Consider the following 24,728-nt stretch of genomic DNA (forward strand, 5'->3'; position numbering starts at 1 on the left):
CCTCTACAACTATATCCAGCACAGAAGTGCTACGTAAGGGTTAAGTAGCTAACCACAAAGTTCTGTGTTGCTAGCATTGTGCTAGATATTGTAGATTCTGAGATAGAAGTCCAGTTTAATTTATCAAATACACAGAAAGAAGGCTTGAGCCCCTGAATACACAGGGAAATGGATTCTTTTAGAAAAAAAATACTTTTTGAAGAAAGTTCAAACATTGAAAATTAGCATCTGGGGTAGGTGATGGATGGATGCACTGTGAGGTTCAATATATTATTTTCTACTTTTGCACATGTTGCAAATTTTACATACATAAAAGTTGCTTTTGAAAATGATAAATCACTTTCGCTTTCTGAAGATAAGCCAAAATTATGTAATTTGGGGGTTTTTTCCACACCAGTGTCTTTTTTTAAAAATTAATATATAATGTATTATTTCCCCCAGGGGTACAGGTCTGTGAATCATCAGTCTTACACACTTCAAAGCACTCACCACAGCCCATACCCTCCCCAATGTCCGTAACCCAAACACCCTTGTATACTCCCTCTCCCCCCAGCAACCCTCAGTTTGTTTTGTGAGATTAAGAGTCTCTTATGGTTTGTCACCCTGCCGATCCCACCTTGCTTAATTTTTTCCTTCCCTACCCCCCAAAATCTCCACCCTGCATCTCAAATTTGTCATATCAGGGAGATCATAAGATAGTTGTCTTTCTCTGATTGACTTATTTCACTCAGCATAATACCCTCTAGTTCCATCCATGTCGTTGCAAATGGCAAGATTTCATTTTTTGATGGCTGCATAGTATCCCATTGTGTATATATACACCACATCTTCTTTATCCATTCATCTGTTGATGGACATCTAGGATCTTTCCATAGTTTGGCTATTATGGACATTGCTGCTATAAACATTCGGGTGCATGTGCCCCTTTGGATCACTGTATTTGTATCTTTAGGGTAAATACCCAGTAATGCGATTGCTGGGTCATAGGGAAGCTCTATTTTCAACTTTTTGAGGAACCTCCATGCTGTTTTCCAGAGTGGCTGCACCAGCTTGCATTTCCACCAACAGTGTAGGAGGGTTCCCCTTTCTCCACATCCTCGCCAGCATTTGTTGTTTCCTGTCTTGTTAATTTTAGCCATTCTGACTAGTGCGAAGTGGTATCTCACTGTGGTTTTGATTTGTATTTCCCTGACGCCAAGTGATGTGGAGCACTTTTTCATGTGTCTGTTGGCCATCTGGATGTCTTCTTTGCAGAAATGTTTATTCATGTCTTCTGCCCATTTCTTGACTGAATTATTCTTCGGGTGTTCAGTTTAATAAGTTCTTTATAGATTTTGGATACTAGCCCTTTATCTGATATGTCATTTGCAAATACCTTCTCCCATTCTCTCAGTTGTCTTTTGGTGACTGTTTCCTTTGCTGTCCAAAAGCCTTTGATCTTGATGAAGTCCCAATAGTTCACTTTTGCCCTTGCTTCCCTTGTCTTTGGCGATGTTTCTAGGAAGAAGTTGCTGCAGCTAAGGTCAAAAAGGTTGCTGCCTGTGTTCTCCTCAAGGATTGTGATGGATTCCTTTCGCACATTGAGGTTCTTCATCCGTTTTGAGTCTATTTTTGTGTGCGGTGTAAGGAATTGGTCCAGTTTCATTTTTCTGCATGTGGCTGTCCAATTTTCCCAACACCATTTGTTGAAGAGACTGTCTTTTTTCCATTGGACATTCTTTCCTGCTTTGCTGAAGATTAGTTGACCATAGAGTTGAGGGTCTATTCTGGGCTCTCTATTCTGTTCCATTGATCTATTTGTCTGTTTTCGTGCCAGTACCATATTGTCTTGATGATGATAGCTTTGTAATAAAGCTTGAAGTCTGGAATTGTGATGCCACAAACTTTGGCTTTATTTTTTAACATTCCCCTGGCTATTTGAGGTCTTTTCTAGTTCCATATAAATTTTAGGATTATTTTTCCATTTCTTTGAAAAAATGGATGGCATTTTGATAGGGATTGCATTAAACATGTAGATTGTTTTAGGTAGCATAGACATTTTCACAATATTTGTTCTTCCAATCCATGAGCATGGAATATTTTTCCATTTCTTTTTGTCTTTCTCAATTTCTTTCATGAGTACTTTATAGTTTTCTGAGTACAGATTCTTTGCCTCTTCGGTTAGGTTTATTCCTAAGTATCTTATGGTTTTGGGTGCAATTACAAATGGGATCGACTCCTTAATTTCTCCTTTTTCTGTCTTGTTGTTGGTGTGTAAAAATGCAACTGATTTCTGTGCATTGATTTTATATCCTGATGCTTTACTGAATTCCTGTATAAGTTCTAGCAGATTTGGAGTGGAGTCTTTTGGGTTTTCCACATAAAGTATCAGTCATCTGCAAAGAGTGATAGTTTGACTTCTTCTTTGCCAATGTGGATGCCTTTTATTTCTTTTTGTTGTCTGATTGCTGCGGCTAGGACTTCTAGTATTATGTTGAATAGCAGTCACACCAATGTCTTTCAATTACAAACTTTGTCAGGAGCAGTTTGAGGCAGAGGTGTTAAGAATTCTCTTGACAAGACTGCCACCTAGTGGATCACCTTAAATTCCACTATTTACATTTTGTTATTTAAACACCTTAAATACCGCATATAATCTACTAAAAGGCAAGATTCTTTTCTCCAAAAAACATAAATCTGAATCACTTCTCAGCCTTTTGGCTGAGACCAAGTGCAAAAAAGACAAATCTGAGTATTTACAAAATGTCCCATATCACAGGAAATTCAGTCTGTTATGCTGAATGAAGTATTGTTTGTGGAAGAACCCTTAGCTGAAGCTATCTCAGTCAGTTTTAGTTTGGATATTTATAGAGGTGATCAGATAAAATGTGTTTTAAAAAAATGGTGGGGGTGGCAAAGAAACTTAGCATGAGTTTAATAATTACTGCTGGATATATGAACCCAGAGTTGTTAGACAATATCATCAAGATCAATTATATTAACATAAAAGCAATATAGTAAGTGGTCATATATGGAATTAATTTTTTTAAAATAACTCTAATGCTATACAAATAGGCACCTGTGGCTTAGCAACAATAGCCACATATACTGCTCAAAAAAGTGCTTTATCTCAGATAACTTAAGCAGATGTTGAGATAATGAGCTCTGGAAAAATGCCTCAAAATTATTCAGAAAGTAGAATGATGATGAAGACAATGATGTTGAAGATTACGGAGTCTGAAAAGTTGGCTTCTGAATATGAGGGTGGCCAGAAAGCCCCATTTCTACGTTATTATTTCCTGTAATATATTCAGAATATATGTGTAAATGTTTAAGCTAATGAAGAAAACATTCTAAGTAGGCATTCAACTGTTTTACTCATATTCATCAAGGTTTCAAGTTGACCAAAGTTGGAGCTTCTCATTAGGAACAGGAAAGATTGCCTCAAATACAAGCATAGCACAAGCCTCTATTATAGAGACATAATATGCCATTAATCACAAAACTCCAAAATTTTTCAATAATGATTATTAAAAGTTAAATTACTCAACACCTAATGCTTCCTTACGCATGTTACTACAGACATATTAAATGGGAAGCTGCCTTTTGTTATGCCAGAAAGAAGTTCTGGGGGCATGTCTTACGGATGCAGGATGTGAAGAGACTCCCAGTGGCAAATTCTGGACAATCTGAACACCAAAATAATTAAGTTCTGTAGTAAATTATAAAGTACTGTGGGGAGGGAGAAATTCAGGAGTCTATACCAATAACAAATACATAAGTGGAGATCTTTGGCTTACATCAGAATGCCAAGAGCTGACTGCCAAATCTAGAGAAAGTACAGGAGACGGAAAATTGTAATTTTGCATTCCTCACAGGTAAGACTGAATCAGACAAGAATCATGAATGAATGCTAACTTAAGAAGAAAATTTTGATGAGAAGCAGGATATTTTCATATATCTCCCCACAGACTGCTTACTAGTTGCAAGGGAGGGGGACAAAAGAAGGAATTACAGCGAAGAAATCAGACATTCTGACAAATTCTGGCAATCAAAATCAACATCGCCAGTGAGGGACAGATGGTTATCAGATGGTCGTAAGGCACCTTCAAATGTGATCCACAGTGACAGAAACATCACCTACGCAGCAATAAATAACTTGGGTCTTATCACACAGAAGTATCAGATAAACCCCAAATTAGCAATGCTGTATTAAAAAGAGGAAAAATGGGTGTATTCTTTAAAAACGTCCATGTCATAAGAGACAGAGAAAGGCTGTGGAAATTTTCCAGATTAACGAAAGTCAAAGACATATGGCAACTAAATGCAACCTGACCCTAGCCCGAACCCTGAACTAGAGAGAGAGAGGATGCTACTGGGTTAACGGACAAAACTGGAGACAAGTCGCAGTTTAGACAAAAAGTATCGTATGTGCTTATATTAGAGCTAACCCAATACTTATTTTTAGGAAATACACATTTCCTAAGAAAGTACACAGGAATAAGATGCCGTGGTGTGCGTAACTTAAATAGTTCCAAAAAACGATTATATGGGTGTGTGTATACAGCTAGATAAGTAGGTAGGTAAAGACTGAGAGCTAGAAGAGAGAGACTGAGAAAGTGGGTGCAAAGTAAGTGGGGTAAAATGCTCCCCACAAGTGATTCTGAGTACACAGGTGTTCTCTGTAGCAATTTTATTTTGTTTTTTTTAACCTCATCTGTAAGTGTGAAATTGCCTATTTCCGAATAAAAAGATTCAAACATTGCTCTGCCTACTGCTAACAACAATAAAAATTCTCATCATCCTTGTAGGACTAAAATATTCAAAATCAACAATACCTTTAATCTCCAGCTATTTTTCATGCATTTTATGACTCACAATTATTTTTTATACCACTAAAAAAGGAGAAAAGATGACAACCATAATTATAAGACAGAATTAAATAGTAGCATTTTTCCTGTTATCTGGGTATGAGTAGTAAAACCCAAGGGTGGGAACAAAGCAAAGCTAAATTCCTGACATTCTAAAGAACATTCTAAAGAGATAATTGGAGGCCAGACACCTTCTCCTAGACTTAAAAGGACAGAGGTGCCCATGATGCCATCAGCCAGCACCTCAACTTGCCACCCCACCTTCATCCTAGTCTGCAGAACTGGGGGGTTGGAGGTAAGAGGTCATGGTCTACAGCAGTCTTTTTTTTTTTTTTTTTTGGTCTACAGCAGTCTTGATGAAGAGGCTTTTCTTTCTCTTGTGACCATCACCAATTGCTTCCACTTCCTAAAGCTAAGTGAAAAGGCATTTGCTTTTATTTCTTGATTTTTGCCACTATAAGAAGGGCTATAATAAACATCCTCAAAATTATGTCCTTACACAGTAGTACTCTTCTTTTCAATAGGACAGAGTCCCTAGAATGGGACTGATGCATGCAATTATAGGTGGGGTTTTTTGTTTTAATTTCTAGATGTTGTCAGATGAAAACTCAAAAAGGATGTACACACAATTCACCATTTTCCCATATCCCCACCAGCTCTATGTGTTATTTTTGTGCATCTGTTACCTTACTGCTACCTTACATACATCCTCCTTTCTATTCATGAATAGTGACAAATGTTTTATGCATATATATGTTTATTAGCCATGTGAATAGCTTTCCTGTAATTTGTTAATTCATACTCTTATTTTCCCTTTTTCTGCAAATTTTTAAGAAATTTATGTATATTATAGATATTAACCTTTCATCTGTCATTTACAGTACAAATACTTTTTCCAGAACTATCATTTGTTATTGTTTATGTTATCTTTTGTCCTACAAGATTTTTTTGTTTTTATATGACAAATGTTAATACATAAATGCACACATACATATATATATTTATGTATTTGTTAATATTGTTAATATATAATTTATATATATGTGTGTGTGTGTTTATATATTTAAAAGATATGTATCTATCTTAGGCCCTGACATCCCGGTTACTAAATCTAATTTTTAATTATCAGAGACGATTGAGAATTTAAAGCATTTGTCCTATATATAAATAAGGGACAGCAGGAAAAAGAGATGTAACCAAACAGAGTTGAAGCAGTTATTACTCGGGGAAGAAAAAATTCAAGTTTATTTCTTCTGTCAACTGAGATTTTCAATGAACCAGTTAAATCTAACTTATTTAAGTGGATACAGCATTAAGATTCTCATTCTCATTTTTTTTTTAAGATTTTATTTATTTATTTGACAGAGAGAGATCACAAGTAGGCAGAGAGGCAGGCAGAGAGAGGAAGGGAAGAGGCCCCCTGCTGAGCAGAGAGCCGGATGTGGGACTCGATCCCAGGACCCTGAGATCATGACCTGAGCCGAAGGCAGCGGCTTAACCCACTGAGCCACCCAGGCGCCCCTCATTCTCATTTTTAAATGGAGAAACTGAAGTATGGTGAAAAGACACAGTGAGTAATACAGCTTAAACTCAATAGTACGTCTCTTGAAACACAACAGCAATGTCAATACAAGGTTTTGGTAGCATTTAGGAGCAAGCTGCTTACCTTTCAATAGCTAATTCTTTGTTAGAAAGTTGCTGCACTGTAATCACAACCTTTTTCTCTATTCCTTGTTTTAATTTGAAATAAAATTTGTCTCTATCCTTAGGAACAGGACTGAAATATGCGAAAAGAACAGAAATGATCAGTACAATAACACACAAAAAAATCTATTCCAAGGTTAGAATCTATTCTGAGGTTCAAATGAGAAAATACCCTTGTCTTAACATGCTCTAAACTCTCATTCAGCTAGCTACAAATTTTACAGTCAGCAAAACAAAGTCATTAATTAATTTTTAAATTGGACTTGCAAGGGCCTTACACTTTATCTCTAACACAAGTTAAAACCAAGATTATTTAAAGGACACCATTTCAATTTTAATTTTAAATTTAATAAATTTAGGAATATAGCTTATTCACTTTTTAAGACTCACTATTCTGGTTTAGCTGGTTGTGTGGCCTTAAGACCCTAAAACCCAAGACAAAACAAAGTGAGAAGAGCTTGCTTTAAATATCTACCATTTGAGATAACTATAACATACTCAAGTAAATACACATAAAAATGGACAAAGAGATATGGATCAGTACAACTATAATTCTAGCCTAGACCAGACTGACTACTCTTAAGAATTAATTAAGATAATAAATGTCTAAAATATAGGTTGTCTTATCTGAAATCAAAAATCCCCTGAACAACTTATCTAAGACTCAATGTCTATATCTACAAAAAAGCAGACAAAATATCTACCTAATAATTATTGTTAGAATTAAAGGCACATAAATGATCATTAAGAGCATAACTGTGCTCTATAATCTATTTGTGAACACAAGAAAAACATTCTAAACATACAACAGAAGAAAATGTTTAAATGATGGTCAAACCACTACTGATACCATAGAAGCTGATTTTGATTAAGAACATTTTAATGGAAAAATTCTTACATAATAAAGAGAAAAATTATGTATATACAAGTGTATAAAAATACCCCTTAGAAATAAACAAAAGGAATAAATCAAATATTAAAACTGAGTGTGGCTGACAAAACTATACTTTTTATTCTGCATTTATTATTTTATGAATTTTTCTATAATATCATTATTCTTAAATACTGAGAAAATCATCTACATAAAATATCTGAAAGCATGAGAGTAATGAAACATACTCATTCACCTGCCAAATATTTATCATGTTAAAGCTTTCTACGAACGTTGCATAGCTTCTGGAAGCTTTACATTAGCCAGTATTATATTTCAAGCATAATACCAACTTTAATTCTTCCCAAATAACCTCACCTAAAGTTTCCTTTTCCATCATCTTCTTTTACCTCCAAGGAGACACTGAAGGTGAACACGTCACTGTCAGGGGTAGGAATAATCGAGTCTTTAACATCAGTCACTTGTCTGGAAGAACGTTTGAATGCTGTACAGAAACTATATAAAATTCTGCTTACCTGAAAGAAAAGTGGAAATACCATTAGGCAAAGGTTTTAACTGCATTTTGCTACTCCTCTTTCCTAATTCTTGACTCTATAATTTTCCATGGTCACAATTTACTTCAGCAGATATAGTCTAAGCATACATTTATATATTTATGTTTACACAAACTATATATAAGGTATTTTATATATATTGCTTGCTTATATTCATATATGCTTATATTTATATATGTTTATATATTGTACATAACATTTTATATACCGTTTCTTCTTTAAACTCCAGCATTTAAAATGGTAATAAAAAGGTCTAACTAACTGAAGTTTACTGAAGGAACTATATTTATTTACAGATGTTTCTAGGTCTCAGAATATACCATATTGCAATCAATGAACGAATGGTGTTGGCTTCTAAATCGTCCCAATGAACACACAAAACAAGGTGTTAGCCTAAGTTCTCAATTTCTCTTTTCACTGCCCTCAGCTGCAGAGGGCTAGACACTGAGGCACAGAATAAAGTAAATACTGGTGTTAGCAATAAGCTGACACGGTAATGTGATCTAAAGAGATTCAAGTGCTGTTCCTCAGTGTTGCTGTGATAAAAATGCACTGCAGGATTCCCAGCTGAGATGATCTATTTATTAGTGCTAAGCCACCCTGGTGATTTCTATAAAATATATATCTATCAATGGCTTATACTTTTGCCCTAAAGTGGAAAAGTACTCCGGATCCCACTCTTTTGGAAGTTATTCTCTTCCTTGGCTCCAAAAGAAGCATCAAACCATCTCAAAATTGCAAGCTTGAAGCACAAAAGAACTTCCAAATTTCTCAGGCCACCCATGGGTTGAACAATGAAACCAAGATGGAACAAGTAGAGTTTAACAAAGATCGTACATAATCTCACATGGGGAGATACAAGAGATTCCTTTAAATATGAACAAATCCTCCCTTTAGATAAAGTGAATTAAAATCATTCACTGAATTATGTGAGTTTAAGACTATAATATTTTGTCATTTGCTTGAAATGACCATTTACATCAACAGAATTTCTTAAAGCATGGGGTCTTTCATTTTTCTGTTTTTGTGATGTTCGTTTATATTCTGCCTTTTCTCATACAGTCTCTCACTTTCAAAACTAAGTGGTCCTCAAATTTCCCACAGTCGCACTTGTATCTATTAATCAATAATTACCCTAAACTGCCTTTCCATTGCCAAATTAAGCTTAACTGACTTACACACTTTATTTTTTTAAGATTTTATTTATTTAGCATAGAGAGATCACAAATAGGCAGAGAGACAGGCAGAGAGAGGGGGAAGCAGGCTCCCCGCCAAGCAGAGAGCCTGATGTGGAGCTCCATCCCAGGACTCCGGGATCATGACCTGAGCCGAAGGCAGAGGCTTTAACCCACTGAGCCACCCAGGTGCCCCCTGACTTACACACTTTTAAATGTGTACAAATACTGCCTGCCAACCTGAGGTTCACATCCAGCAGAGCACATTTGTACCACAGTGCTTGTAAAATTTTTTAAATATTTTAATGTTACCCAACTATAATTTTATACTAATGAATAAAAACAACAAAAACAACAAAGGACTGATATAACTAAGAAATGCAGTCCTCAACTCTTCTACAATTAAGATGACGAATTCACACATTCGTTTAATAAATATTTTTTGAGCGCTCTCTGTATACTTAGTATTATTCTAGGTGCTAGGGATACAGCGGTGAATGTGGTGCTTACATTTCAGCACACGTACGTTGAACATGATTCCGGTAGGGAAGGAGGAATCATTAGGTAAGCCAAAACCAGAAATAGTTAGCCTCAAATGGATACTTATTCGACTTAGCTCAATACTTTAAGTGGTTAGAAAAGAAAACAGAAGCAAAAAACCCACTAGAAATAAGTCATTGAAGAGTACGACTCAAGGGAAAGTGTAAATAGAAACTTTAAATCACTTTTAGTTGAGTACTCCCCATTTCCTAACATCAAACAAAACGTGAAGTCTATTATTTGCTATTTACACATTCAACTCCAGCATATTTTTAAGAAAACATTGTATGCAAATATAGGGAACACCTGCAGATACACTGATACATTAGTAGAGTCAAACCCCAACCATATTTATTCTTTCTTCTCCTCTCCCATGTCTTCTAACTATTTCGTTTTCTTTATATAAGAGCTATCAGCAAGCCTGCCACATCAGGACACACCAAAAAAGTCAGGGAGTTTGGCAAATTCTAAAGTAGATGGCAAGGCTCAGCAATTTCTCTTTAAAAGGTTTTTAAGTATATGGAGCTGAGCCAGAGTAGTTAAGAATGACTAGGGGTGGGGGAGGCAGAGGAATCAGACTACACTTTTCTCTTTTTAGACATAGGATATAGCAGTATATTAACAGCAATCAAACTACATTTCATCCTCACCATGTCTTATAGCTGCCACTCCCAACAACAAGGTTAAAATCATTTGTGAATTCTAGAGTCTATGAGTAGCTGGAATGGTGACCCAATGATTGGCAAGGTACAGTATCTTCAGGAAAAATGATTATCGATGTCTATAGTTATTGAAACTAATTGGGTAACCAACTACACCATGAAAAGAATATCAAAAACATACACCACGGTCCAACATTTCTATACATGTCACACTATTACACACACACACACACACACACACACACACACAAATAATCTAGAATAGGCATATTCTTTGCAGAAGGGAAGCTTTATTGACAAAAAATACAGTACAATTTTCCCCCAGAAAGCTATACCTACGAAAAGTACTAATTAAACACAAAAGTATCTGTTGGGGTTCTTGATTATAAAGAGGTAGGAGGAGAGCACACATAGGTATGTAGAAAGGAAATATACCAAAATCTTAACTCTGGTGAAATTTTGAATAACTTCTATTTTCTTCTTCTTTATTTCGGTATTTTCCACCTTCTCAAATATGTATTACATGTAAATACTCCAAAAAAATGCTATTAAACAAAAAGGTATTTACTTAACACAAATGACATGTTTTTCCAAGATAAAGCCTTTTCATTAATTTTGGTGAAAGATAACTCTTTTTAAAAATACCATATATTGGGACACCTGGGTGGCTCAGTTGGTTGGGCGGCTGCCTTCGGCTCAGGTCATGATCCTGGCATCCTGGGATCGAGTCCCGCATCGGGCTCCTTGCTCAGCAAAGGGCCTGCTTCTCCCACTGCCTCTGCCTGCCATTCTGTCTGCCTGTGCTCGCTCTCCCCCCCACTCTGATAAATAAATAAAATCTTTTAAAAAAATAAAAAATAAATAAAAATACCATATATTAAGAAAATGTTCACCGAAGAAACAGATGTAGAAAAATCATTCTATAAAGGGCACCGTGAAAGATACTGTGTTAAATTTTTTTTTTAAGATTTTATTTATTTATTTGACAGACAGAGATCACAAGAAGACAGAGAGGCAGGCAGAGAGAGAGGAGGAAGCAGGCTCCCTGCTGAGCAGAGAGCCCGATTCAGGGCTCGACCCCAGGACCCTGGGATCACAACCTAAGCCGAAGGCAGAGGCTTTAACCCACTGAGCCACCCAGGTGCCCCTGTGTTAAATTTTTAGAAACAAAATTATTCCAATAAATTACTCATAGAAGGAACTAAAATAAGAGGCATAACATACAAGACACTTTTCTTTTAAAGATCTATGTATTTGAGAGAGAAAGAAACCATGCCGGGCGGGGAGGTGGCCGCAGAGGGAGAGAAACTCAAGCAGACTCCCTGCTGAGCACAGAGCCCTACAGGAGGTTCTGTCTCAGGATCCTAAGACCATAACCTGAGTCAAAATCGAATCAGACACTTCATTGACTGAGCCACCCAGGTGTCCCTCATATAAGAAACTTTTTAAAAATTATAAAAATAAATTTACGGAAAACACTAATAACATAACTTCAGAATTAATTTCCAAAATATGGCATTTTGCTAAAATGCCATCTCAATAAATACGTTTTGAAATAATATATTCCCTTGTATACAAGGAATAAGGTTTCTTACATAGTGACATTTCAGCAACCTCTCTCCCCCCCCTCAAAAAAACAGTGCATTAAGAATGAAGATCTTCTCAATGATACCCTTGAAATTTACTATGAAATACCTCTGAATGCCTTTAATACTAGGTAATAATCATGCTTCTAAAATGTTTAATACTGAGAACTGCTAGGAATGGATAAGTATGTTAAAATACACAAACAACAAACATCAAATCTGTTTTGAGGAAACCTGTTACACAAGACTTAATAAATTCTGAAAGAAAGTCAACTAAGCCTTTTAAAAGTATCTTTACAAACAGTTTTATACAATGTATCCATAAAGATGCAACAAGGGTACATGTCTCCCCTGGCTTTTTTCACTATGCTTTCTGATATTCTGTTTGGCCTGCAATCCTTCAACAGAAACAGTGTATCACTTTCCCTGAACAAAATCAGGGCATCAAGATACCTGGGGTCGGATTCCCCAACTCTTGCCACAGGTAATTGAGATCCACTCATCCTACAGATGAATCTCCCGGGTCTATCAAGTCATATGTATCCTAACCCTTCTGTGGGAACACCTAATCCTTACGTCAGGTCCCACAGAGCTATGACCTTCACTGGCTTCACCCTAAAACTACTTGTGGGATCTTAGGGTGAAATAAGAGCATCACAGTGATAGTTGGTCTTGGCAGCCATGCGGCTACTCCTGTTTGAGAAGTTAAGATGTCTTCTTGCTCTTAACCAACTTCTACAGATCACATCCAAGGACTCTGCAAACAATGGAAAACAACTAAGTTAGTAACATTGCTTAACAGTGCATACTTAGGCAATAAGAACGTCCGTTACCTCTTCCTGAACTATCTTTGCCAATTGTTTGTGCCCATCAAGAGGGACCCAAAAACTAAGGACTAAAGTTGCACCTTCACCACAGAACAAGAAACCTAGTAACCATATAATGAGACAACCAGTGAAAGCAACTAAAGACTTCAGATTAATTAAAGTGGGTCATTATTTTTTGAGGGGAAAGAGGAAGATGTTGGACATCTTCTGTGTAAGGCATGATTAAAACCCAAAGGTGGGTGGAATGTAAACTAAATGAACAATAAATGTCTTCATTAAACATAATGAAAAAAATCCGTATTTGTTTTTTTATAATATTTAAGCAACAGGCAAGCTGTTACTGAAAATTACATGGGTATTCAGAGTCAGAGACTTCTATTTGAAACCCAGCTCTATTATATATTAGCCTAGGGATAAACAAAGTTTAGCCCATATAGTTTATCAGCCAAACCAGAACCCTTTGAGAATAAGATGGGAGTTCTACTAATAATATACCTGGACAACAGACACAAACCAGAACTGCTCCAGGCAGAGGAGAAGATCACTAATCAAAATAAATACTATCTATATCATAGGGATTTTATGAAAGTCAAGAAAATGCTTAGCACAGTGCCTGGCATAAGCTCTACATTTATATTGGTTATTTTTTCATTTAGAAATATCCCTCATAATAAATTTTTATGACAAATGTCATGTATTTCTCCTTCAAATAATGAATTTTGCCACCAATGAACCCATAATGGAATGCTTCCAAAAATGTACTGTAAAAAAATTAAATACACGGATATCACCTCTCATAACTTGCAATGTACCAAGTATCTGCTCCAGAAATATACTTAATACTATTTAATATCATATCCAAAATGGTCAGGCTGAGAATTCCCCCACAGCTTTGTCCATGCTTATCCACTGTTAAAGCTCTCAAAAATGACACACAGTTCCTCTACCCATAAACAAGATGCGATAATCAAAAAGAGAGTTTCCTACCATCATAATTATCAAAAATGCTTGCAAGCCAGGACCCTTTCCATTTTCTTCTGCAGAAGTGTTTCTACATCTCCAAGCAGGAGGTTCTCCAAGTCTTCAAAGTTCATTTCCTTGCTGTTAAGCGCCAATTACCCAGAAACCACACAGGTGTGTTAAATGCTGCAAACATGAAATGCCAGGACTCTACCCTCTGCTTCTTCACTTCTGTAGTAGAGTTGTAAGAGTCTGAAATAGACCCCTTCATTCAAATTCACAGATATTCTTCCAACATATTTATATTCACTGCCTGCTAAGTGCCAGGCACACTTGTACTCATTCACTCTCCTATCACACCACCGACCAAGCAGACAGTATATACATAAATATAGAAATGTTGGCATGAAATAGTCTCAGACGTATTTTTTTTTAAAAACAAAAAAACCAACTTGAACTTCTTATACAGACGTGGGTTCTGCCTCATATGGCTACAATCTAAATTATGTGTGTTTATGCATGTTCATTTTAGTATAAATAAAATTAGTCACCAAGGCATAAGAATTGACATATCCTTCATGCTTAGTATCAAACACAGAGAAATACACATTTCTGTGAGTTCCCATGTTGTGGCCAGAAATAAACTCTTGGAAGTCCTGTTAATACAATGGTTATTTATGTTTCATGGTAAACAGAAAATAGAATAGCGGCTTTTAGCATTTCCTGCTGACAATTTATATTTCCAAAAGTCAATACACCTTAGATTTGCCCATCCAAACAAATTTATTAATGCCTTTAAAATTGTTGTAAGCACTGAAGTTCTAAAAGTATAACCTAATTACACCTGGAACTATATAACAGTGTGTTAACTATAGTGGAATTTTTTTTAAGTTTTTCTATTTATTTAAGTAACCTCTACCAAACATGGGGCTCAAACTTACAACTCCAAGATCAAGAGCCATACACTCTACAGACTGAGCCAGTCAGGCACACTGGAATTTTTTTTTTTTTAAGTGCAACCTATTTTTTCATTTGGGGAGAATCCAACAAATACAGAAAAGAAGGCAATTTCTCCATGTTTTAAGAACCACTTCCCTAGTCTCAGAATAAACCACCAGTTAGTAATTACTAAGAGGATCATTACTAGCATCTTCAAAAAACTTTAAGTTGACACCCCTGCTATCAGTGAGATTTGTATTTTTCATTAGGTCAGTTCCATAAAGCAGAGGTCATCCTCTGAGGGAATGAACATAATAATCACCAGTGAAAACCATAGATATCTATGAAACAATCATAGTCCAATATGTAAATGAAAGCAACATGTAATCCTCAGTCCAGCAGAAAAACATTTTGTAATAGAGGCTTTAAAAAGTCACATGGACCAATCAACTTGGGAAAAATAAGAACAGAGGCCGTTCTAAGCCTGAGCAATTACTACCATGGTAGGGTAGGAGGAGAGCTCATCAAGTAGGATTTTTTCTGTTACATTTGTTAAGTTGCAAGTGCCCTACCTACAATACCACTTTAGTGCAGTTATCAGATTTAGCTTTCCATCTTTAGTCCTATTCCATTAAATATTAACTTTCTCTTTAGAAATGTACTCCAAATTTATGTAATAGAGTATATGGTGATACATACTAATTTACAAAACAGTGAGACTATGGTTCAAAAATACTACCCTAATTCATCTTGATAGCAAATTACTACAGTGTATTATACTTACAGCCTCTTTAATTTCACAGGAGAAAACATGTATCTGAAATTCTTCTGAACCATGGGAACTCTCTGTAAATGCAAAGCAATTGCTCTCTGTTGTCCCATCATGTCCACGTGCACAGAATAACACCTTATAGATCGGGAAAGAAGCTAACTCCACATTGTTGGATTGGTCTATAATTCTACAGAACAGTGATAAAAAGTAAGATAAAATATTAACTATCAAAGAACAAAAGCAAACAGTTCTATTATACTAATGACATATATATAATCATGTTAATTATCTTTTTTTTAAAGATTTTATTTATTTATTTGACAGACAGAGATCACAGGTAGGTAGAGAGGCAGGCAGAGAGAGAGGAAGGGAAGTAGGCCCCCTGCTGAGCAGAAAGCCGGATGCGGGGCTCGATCCCAGGACCCTGGGATCATGACCTGAGCTGAAGGGAGAGGCTTTAACCCACTGAGCCACCCAAGGACCCCTATCTTAATTATCTTAAAATCATAAATATAAACTGGCTATAATTATGTATTAAAATAATATTTTGATATGTTTGTGTCTGTGTGTATATATGTGTACAGATATACATATCTTACACAGACACACACACAGACACATACATAAATTCTTCAACTTCTTTTAACAATTACTTAATTTTCGTATCTCCTATGATGCAATTCATTTACTCCCAAAGCCAAGTACACATTACCTGTGTCATAAAATCTATTGTCACCCATCCCCAACTGCTAGCCTTGTTCTGCTATAGCAAAAGAGATGTTAGTACAGAATACCACAGACCATCCCTGGACAGTTCATTTCTATTTACAAAGCACCTATAAGTTTATCTAAGATCTAGTTCATTGTTCAACCAAGACATCTCTTACCCAAAACAAAAAAGGTCAGAGTGGTTCCAAAGGTGAACTTAACAACAGAATTTAAGAAGTAAAAGAAGTCTGTGGGGTTTAGGAGTAAATAACTCTCTGACTTTCCCCTATATAAATCCTAAGCCCTAGGCTGATTTAAAATCTCAAGACCATGTCAGGATCTATGAAACTAGGGGGTACCCAGTAGGAATAGAGGCGCAAGTCAAAACACTAAGTCTTTGTCAAGATGTGTTTTGCACTTTGAAACTAAAAAGATAACTTTAAAAGGGCATTTTGACATTTTTAAAGAAATACCATATAAATACTATAGCTACAACTTTCCTTAAAAAATTCAAAGTATTTTAACCAAACCTTATAAATTTATATTGCTATTACTTTAGTACTTAGAACAAAGCTAACATTTTCTCACATTCTAAACCTTAGAGAATAAGGCATTTCAGAAAGAGTTTGAAAAAAGACTAAATTGGCTGTCAGGGAATATTTTAGGAGCAGGATACAGTCAACCTAATTTCAAAGATTTGGTACATTTCATTTGTTCATTCAGTAAACATTTGCTGAAATCTGCTATGGACCAGATACTACTCTCAACACTGAAGATACAGCACAGAGAAAGAAATAATCTGCTCTTGTGAAGCTTATATTCTAGTGAGGAAGTTAGACAATAAACCAATAAGCAAATAAACATACAATACGAAATCAAAGAAAGTGCTATGAAGGAAAAAAAGGCCCAATAATGGGGAAAAAAGGAACAGTTACATGACCTGATCAAAGAAAGCTTCTTTTGATAAAATGTTTGAGGTGAAATGTAAAGAAGTTAAAAAGCTACTGGGAAACAAAGGAAGATTTTTTTAAGCTAAGGCAAGAGAATATGCAAAGGTCCTGAGGTAGGAATCATGATGTTTGAGAAAGTACAAAGAAGCTACTATGACTGGAAGGTAGTGAGTGAATAAAGTTAAGAGAGAGAGAAGACAGGTACGGAGAGAGGAGAAGGGTAAAAGATCAGGTCAAGGCAGCAGTTTCTCAGTGACCAGACATCGTAAGAATTTTTTAATATAATCACAAGTGTGACTAAAGGCCACTGAATGTAGAAGAACATAATCTGATTTAAAGAAACTCAAGCTTCAGATGACAGTAAATATTATTCCTAATTAAGCATAAGAGAAAAAGCCATTTTGCTTCTTCCCAATCTGATGTTAAAAGTCTATGGCTCACTCCAGTTCCTTTTTTTTTTTTTTTTTTTCTTAAAGATTATATTCATTTGTTTGAAAAGAGAGAGAACACACAAGCAGGCAGAGTGGCAAGCAGAAGGGGAGGGAAAAGAGGCTCTGCACTGAGAAGGAAGGCCCACATAAGGCTCGATACCAGGATCCTGGGGATCATGACCCGAGCCAAAGGCAGATCCTTAATGGACTGAGCCACCCAGGTGCCCCTCACTCTAGTTCCTGAACCACGGTTATAGGACAAGGGGAAGGCAGGTTTTTATATTGCTTCTGAATAGGTATGTTTAAATTTCTATTTCCATTTATAATATTCTAAGCAAAATTTTGTAAACACCTCTCATAAATAAGCAACATGGTCTAAGCCTAAAAATGTTTACCTTTCATGTCTACAGAGTAAAAGTGAACTCACGTTAAGTCCTAGTCCTGATTTATGATGTAACATCATCACCACCATGCAATAAATTTCATACATGTCTAGGGGAAATAAAAAAAGATTGGAGCTTACCTCACAGAACCTTCTGGAACATTTGGCACATACAGAGTAACAGGAAAGGGGTGCTGACTGGAAGATTTCATAGTTGCCATTGCTCGTAAAGCCTCCACTTCATTACGTGGGGAAGAAACCTTCATACATCCTAAGTAGGTCAGTTTGTTAAATAAAACACTATCTTCTTCAGGTAATCCACTTGGAGAAGATGGTCTGGGTGTAGAAATTTCTGAAGAAAAACACACACACACTCACTCACTCAAAAGTTAATGGAAAACGTAAATGAAAAACTGCAAACAAAATTTAGGTCTGTGTTTTCACCTCTTTTGATGTTTATGCTACATCTTAATTCAGAGTTCTGGAATTTTGTACTTTCAAAGCCTCTCAAAGTATTATCTTACTTAGCTATAACTTCTTTAGAAGAAAAGGAAAAAAAACTAAGTTTTTTATTAAAAAAAAAAAAAGAGTTCAAATGATATAGAACAATAAGGAGAAAAAAGTACACTAAAGGCAGGGTGGGGGTATCTGGGTGGCTCAATCGGTTAAGCATCTGCCTTCAACCCAGGTCATGATCCCAGGATCCTGGGATCAAGGTCCACATCAGGCTCCCTGCTCTACAGGGAGTCTGCTTCTCATTCTCTCCTCTGCCTCTCGTGCTCTCTCTGTCTCTCTCTTTTTCTCAAATAAATAAAATCTTTTTAAAATAAAATTAAAAAAATTAAGGCAGGGTTAAGTAGCCTAAAAATAATGAGGATTAAATAAAACTAAAATAAGTTAAAAGTCTGTCTTGGCTGTAGAGATCCTGCATAGCACCAAATTTATTAAGGATCCTAACTTCACAAGAAAAAGTAAACAACATTAAGATGTTACATCTCATACCAGTAACAACAAAAGCAAGCTCCCTCTTTGCCTCCTTCCTGGCTTGCTGACCGCTATGAACTATGTAAGTATTCCAGTGCATCCTACGATTGCTTCCTATGACTGATCCTATCATTGCTTCCTCTAATTCTCCTCTCCCCATTAATGAGTTTCTAAAACAAACTGTTCACTTTAGAAAATCCTAAGCACAGCATGCAGCAAAGGCCCAACTGTGGCTAAACAGTATCTATCTGCATATATCAGATACTATCAAATTCTCCCTTTGCCTCTCTCTCCATCCTCACCTGAAACCCACATTGAGTTAGTCTCCACCTCTTCCCATTACCCATACCCAAACACACCTGTCTACCAGAACTAGATCTTTGTACCAGGCGCAAATCCTCATTACCAAGATCCCACTTGATAGTATATTAATAAATAATTCACAAAAGCCATTCCCAGCTCCCAAACATTATACTATAGCATGGAACATCACCACCTACTTTTCTTCTGTTGAGAAACTAAACCCATTCAAAATCAATTACTTCATCTACCATGTTCTTTAATCACTGAAACGTGTTTTTTCCCCTTTTGAATCAGTTCAGTGTGCTGGATTTCAAAAGGGATAAATAAAGAACAGAAATACATGTTAAGGCTGAATGCTAACATTCATTAGCTAACATGTCTAGACTTATTATATGTATTTTTTGTTAAATTAGCAAGCACACAACAGTTATCTGCAAGATCCTATGATTAAATCATGTTTCAGTAATTGATGAGCATGGAAGATAAAGCAGTTAAGTGGTCTAATTTATATGTAGTCAGAGTTTTAGCAAAAAAAAAAGTGGCTTTCTGAGTAACTCTGTAAACTCCAAAAAGAGAAACAGCACAGAAACTGATCCCAAAAAAGACAAATGACAAAATAAGCAGACAAAGCCTTTAAAATAAATATCGTAATTATGATTGAGGATTTAAAAATATCTAACAAAACAAAGAGAAAAAAATGAAAGACAAAGGACCAAAAGAAATTTTAGACCTAAAAAATGCAAGATGTGAAATCAAATGCTCCCTCCTATAACAGCAGATTCTAAATTGCAGAAGAAAAGAAGAATGTTAAAGAAGTTCCTTGGGACAAAGGAAAAATGATACTGGAGGAAAACTGAAGAGCACCAGAAGTTATAAATATGAGGGGAAGAATTTTTCCTTGCTTTTTCATTTCTTTAGAACATAACAGATTTTTTTAAGTGAAAATTAGTATTTTATAGAATTTGTAATGTGTATAAGTAAAATGAATGACAACAAAAGCATAAGGTCTGCAGGAAAAGAAAAAGAAGATCCTCACAGTATATATGAAGTGGTGTATCATTAAAACATAGACCTGTTAAAGACTTAGGTCGTAAACCTCAAGCACTAAAATAATAAAACAAATTATAAAATTTGAATACAGTTGTATACAATTACAGTTAATATACCAGTAGTGGTTATAAAATATAGTATTAAAAAATATTCAATTCAAAGGAAGGCAGGAAAAGGGGGAAAAGACACAAAAACAAAGGGACAAAGGGAAAACAAACAGCAAGAAAGTAGGAATACTTATATCCAAACATGCACAAAATTACATTAAATATAAATGGTCAAAGACAAGGATCACCAGCTTTTTCTATAAAGGGCCATATTAATAAGTATTTCAGGCTTTGTGGTCCAAGAAAAAATTTGGATATTATACAGGTATTATATAAAAAGAGAGAAATGGCCTTCCACAATTTTTTTTAACAAAATTCAAAACTTAAAATGGACACTTTCAATTTGAATTTCATATAACTTTCATGTGTCACATAATATTATTCTCTTTTGACTTGTTTTCAGCCCTTTAAAGATATAAAAGCAATTCTTACCTTGCAAGTCATACTGAAAACAAGTAATGGGTAGGGTTTGGCCTATGGGAAGTAATTTGCTGATCCCCAGTCAATTAAAAGCTCATCAGACTGGATAAAAAAAGAAAAACTCAACTATAGGCTATCTACAATTTATCTACAATTTATCCACAATTTAAGGACACAAGTAGACTAAAAATAAATTTAAAAAAATAGTAGACATACCATGCAAACACTAATTATAAGAAAACTAGAGTAGTTATATTAATATCAAATATTAGACTGCAAAACAAGGAATAGTTAACAGAGGGAAAAGTAACATTTCACAAAGATAAAGGGTCAATTCATCAGAAAAACATAGTAATTTTAAGTGGTTATGCCCCCTAACACCAGAGCTTCAAAATACCTAAAGCAAAAACTGACAGAACAAGTCAAGTTGAAGTACTAAGTCTGCTACAGCTTATCTCTCTTAATTAAAAACACTGAACAGAATATAAAGAGTACATAAAAATTCTTTTTAAAAAAGGAAACAATAATTAAGATTAAAGAGAGGAGTCAAAACCTGAAGAACTACCAGCATAGTGTTGAGTTTCCTTCTTACCCCCCGACCCCACCCTCTTTTATCTCCCAGACTTAACCTAAGGGCAGTCCCAGTGCAGAACTGTGCAACGAACAAAACTATAAAAGAAATTAAAAAACAGAAAAAGGAGTGTCTGCAAACCAGAGTGTCTGAGGAATTACAACTCGTTTCTGATACTGTTTCCTTTCTCTCTTTTCTCTCTCCCAGAGAACAGAGAATTAATACAACTTCTTCCACAAGGCCAGCCCCAGTTACAGACCTATACTGCAATGTGGGAAAGGTTGGTGGGGGGAGACAGACATCTAAAGCTTAGAGGAAAAAAAACCTGTCTGAAAATCTAAACACCAGAGCAAATGGGTTCACTCCTTTGATTCAAAAATGGACCTCCACTATTTTTTTCTCTTTCTTCTTACCACTTTGTCCTAGAGTAGACTCCAGGCATGCAAGACTGCTAGACAGCACAACAAAACAAAAATTCTAAGTGAGAAATCTTTCTACAGAAGAAGAAAAATGGGTCCCAGGAACCCAGAGAGTGTGGGAGAAATCCCAAAGAGAGATGAGAAGAAGGAAATCCTTAATTTTGTATATGAACTAATACAAGTTCGGGCTCACCATGTGGGTAACAAACCAAAGAAGCACAGCAAAGGTTTTGGAAACTGAAGTGACTTTGGAACCAGAAAGGAAAATAAAACTTGCAGTCTGGACATTACCAGGTAGACTGCCCCCTAAAATAAAGTACAATCAATGTTCTTCAGAGGATCTTATGGAAAATGAATTTCAAAACATAAGATTCAAAAACTCTGGAAAATAATCCAATTAACAAACAAGAAAACAAACAGTAAAAGGTAATCAACTCCCAAGGGAAAGAAGAATCAACATAAACCAATCTGAAGAGTATACAGTTGTGGAAATTATCGAGGACTTTAAAATTGCCTTTATAACCATGCTCCATGATATAAAGGTGAATACACCTGAAATGCATGAAAATATTGAAACCCTTGGTGAGGAAACAGAAAATGTAAGAAGAACCAAAGTTAATTTAAGAACAGAAAAATGGAATATCTAAAATTTAAAATTCAGTAGAGGGACTCAAAAGAATGAAGAATAAAGAGTCAGTGAACTTGACCATAGGTCAACAAAATTACCTAAACTGAAAAACAGAGAGAAAAAATTGCAACAAATAATGAAGAGAGCCTCAGAAAGGTGGAATAATAGGAAAATGCCTAACATTTTTGTTGTCTGAGTCCCAGGAAGAGAAGAGAAAGTGAGTAAAGCAGGGGGGGGGGGGATAAATATATATATATATATATATACATACATAATGGCTGGAAAACGTCCCATATGTGGTGAAAGACACAAATTTATAGATTCAAGAATCTCGGTGAACTCCGATAAAAATAAACTCAAAAAAAAAAAAACAAAAACAAAAAAACCATATAATCAAGCTGCTGAAAAGATAATAAAGAGTATACAGGAAAAACCAGCATGTTATAAACAGGGGGAAAATGAATGTTCAAAGGAGTGCCTATTTCTTAACAGAAACTATGAAAACAAAAAGATAGCAGAATAACCTATTTATAGTGCTCAAAGAAAAGAACTATCTAAATGCTTTTCAAAAGGACACTGCTCCACAAAAATCTCCAGGAGCTACCAAAGTGCTTCAATAGAGATGAAGAGCCTACACCCTGCCCCACAGGCATTTTAAGCAGATATGTTTTGTAATTACTGGGCTTGGACCTAAAAGTTTATGTGATTTTATTTTCAGATTCAACATTTCCAATACTATTGAGGATGAGGATGATGACAATGAGGAGGAGAAAGATGGTATTTCATTTGGTACTTACTTTGTGCCAGGCATTTTACAAAATACCTAAAAATGAATGATCTTATTTCATCCTCCTTCACCTCTATATAGCTTATTCTATTTTATCTTTATTTTACAGATGAGGAAACTAAGCATTAGAGAAGTTAAAGAACCTGGCCAAGGTCACAGACACGTAGACAGAGCTTGGGTTCAAATCCAGCTCTGAACTTCAGATATGAGGTCTTAACCTCTACAAAAGGTCTACAATAGGATGAATTAAAAGAACAGTGTAGTTCTCATTCTGTATTTAGTTACACAGAGTATCAGCTCTTCAAGGGAAGGAACTGTTCTATCCTCTTTTTATTCACAGCACTTATTAACAGTGTCTAAAAGACTAGACAATATATATCAATTTAATCAATCACTAAATAGATGAAAAATTTTAAGGCTAATCATCCTTCCAGCTGCCTATCATCATCCTGAACACCACTTTATACCCTATCCCACCCACAACTGAATATATTGTAACTGCAGCCTTCGTGTAGACAAAACTCGTTGGTAACTATCCAATTACAACTAGTGGAGATCCTGAATTAAGCAGTCAAATAGCAAAATATTTCTACCAACGCAATAGTTCTAGACCTTGTAAAGTCACACCAATGTAAGGAATTCATTCCTACGAAAATATAAATTCAGTCCCCTACTCTTTAACTCCATCATCCTTTCCTCAACAGAAAGAGTGACAAAGAGTATACAAAAGAAAACTCATCTTTGTATCCAAACAGTATTTAAGTATATTTTAATAAACTAGCAAAGATTGCCCATCACAGTTGCAACCACATAGCCAGGATATACAATCAAATGACAAAAATGAAAAAGTTATCATCATGTTTGAACAAAAGCATTCATCTATCTGGTTTTACAATGAAAAACAACATACCTTCAATGTTCACTCTAGCCCATTTAAACCTAGATGATTTCCAGACAGTTCCTTGCCACTGAAGTTATGCGTCATTTTAAACCAACCACAATAATTCTGTTAAGCAAAACTGTATTGACTGCAACTAGGAAAAGGCAGCTGAAATGTCTTGTCTTAGTCTGTTAAGGCTGTTATAACAAAATACCACAGACTGGGTGGTTTCTGAACAGCAGACACTTATTTCTCACAGTTCTGGATGCCGGAAAGGCCAAGTTTGAGACACCAGCAGATTCAGTGTCTAGTGGGAGCCAACCTTCTGGGTCACAGACAACATCTTTTCACTGTGTCCTTAGAGGTGGAAGGGACAAGCTAGTTTTCTGGGGTCTCTTTTACAACGGCACTAATCCCAAACACAAGCAATCCATCTTCATGACAATCACTCCCCAAAGTCCCCAATATTATTACCTAATATTATCACCTAATAATATAATATCCCCTAATATAACAATATTAGGTGATATTACCCAATATTACCACCCAATATTATCACCTTGAGAGTTAGGATTTCAACAGGAATTCTGAGAAGGACAAGAACATTCCAATATTATACTATTGAAAATAAAAACTAAAAATATATA

General features: G+C 35.6%; 1 protein-coding gene and 1 long non-coding RNA gene across 5 annotated transcripts in view; both read right to left on the minus strand.

Annotated features, from left to right (window-relative positions):
* Positions 1-24,728, minus strand: part of RABGAP1L (RAB GTPase activating protein 1 like) — a 765,821-nt gene that overhangs the window by 653,987 nt on the left and 87,106 nt on the right. For all 4 annotated transcript variants that reach the window (XM_082704397.1, XM_082704401.1, XM_082704402.1 and 1 more), the window contains exons 4-7: positions 18,074-18,284; positions 15,474-15,648; positions 7,804-7,961; positions 6,517-6,627 (exon numbers count right to left, since the gene is read on the minus strand). In XM_082704397.1, the coding sequence (XP_082560523.1) occupies positions 6,517-6,627; positions 7,804-7,961; positions 15,474-15,648; positions 18,074-18,284 (655 nt within the window). The remainder of the gene's footprint in view (positions 1-6,516; positions 6,628-7,803; positions 7,962-15,473; positions 15,649-18,073; positions 18,285-24,728) is intronic.
* LOC309850488 lies at positions 10,648-15,449 on the minus strand. Its single transcript, XR_014304273.1, has 2 exons — positions 13,778-15,449; positions 10,648-12,720 (listed from the first exon to the last, which is right to left on the minus strand). It is a non-coding gene; the product is annotated as an uncharacterized lncRNA (long non-coding RNA).

This window comes from Mustela nivalis (assembly GCF_964662115.1).
Source record: "Mustela nivalis genome assembly, chromosome: 16".
Lineage (NCBI taxonomy): Eukaryota > Metazoa > Chordata > Mammalia > Carnivora > Mustelidae > Mustela > Mustela nivalis.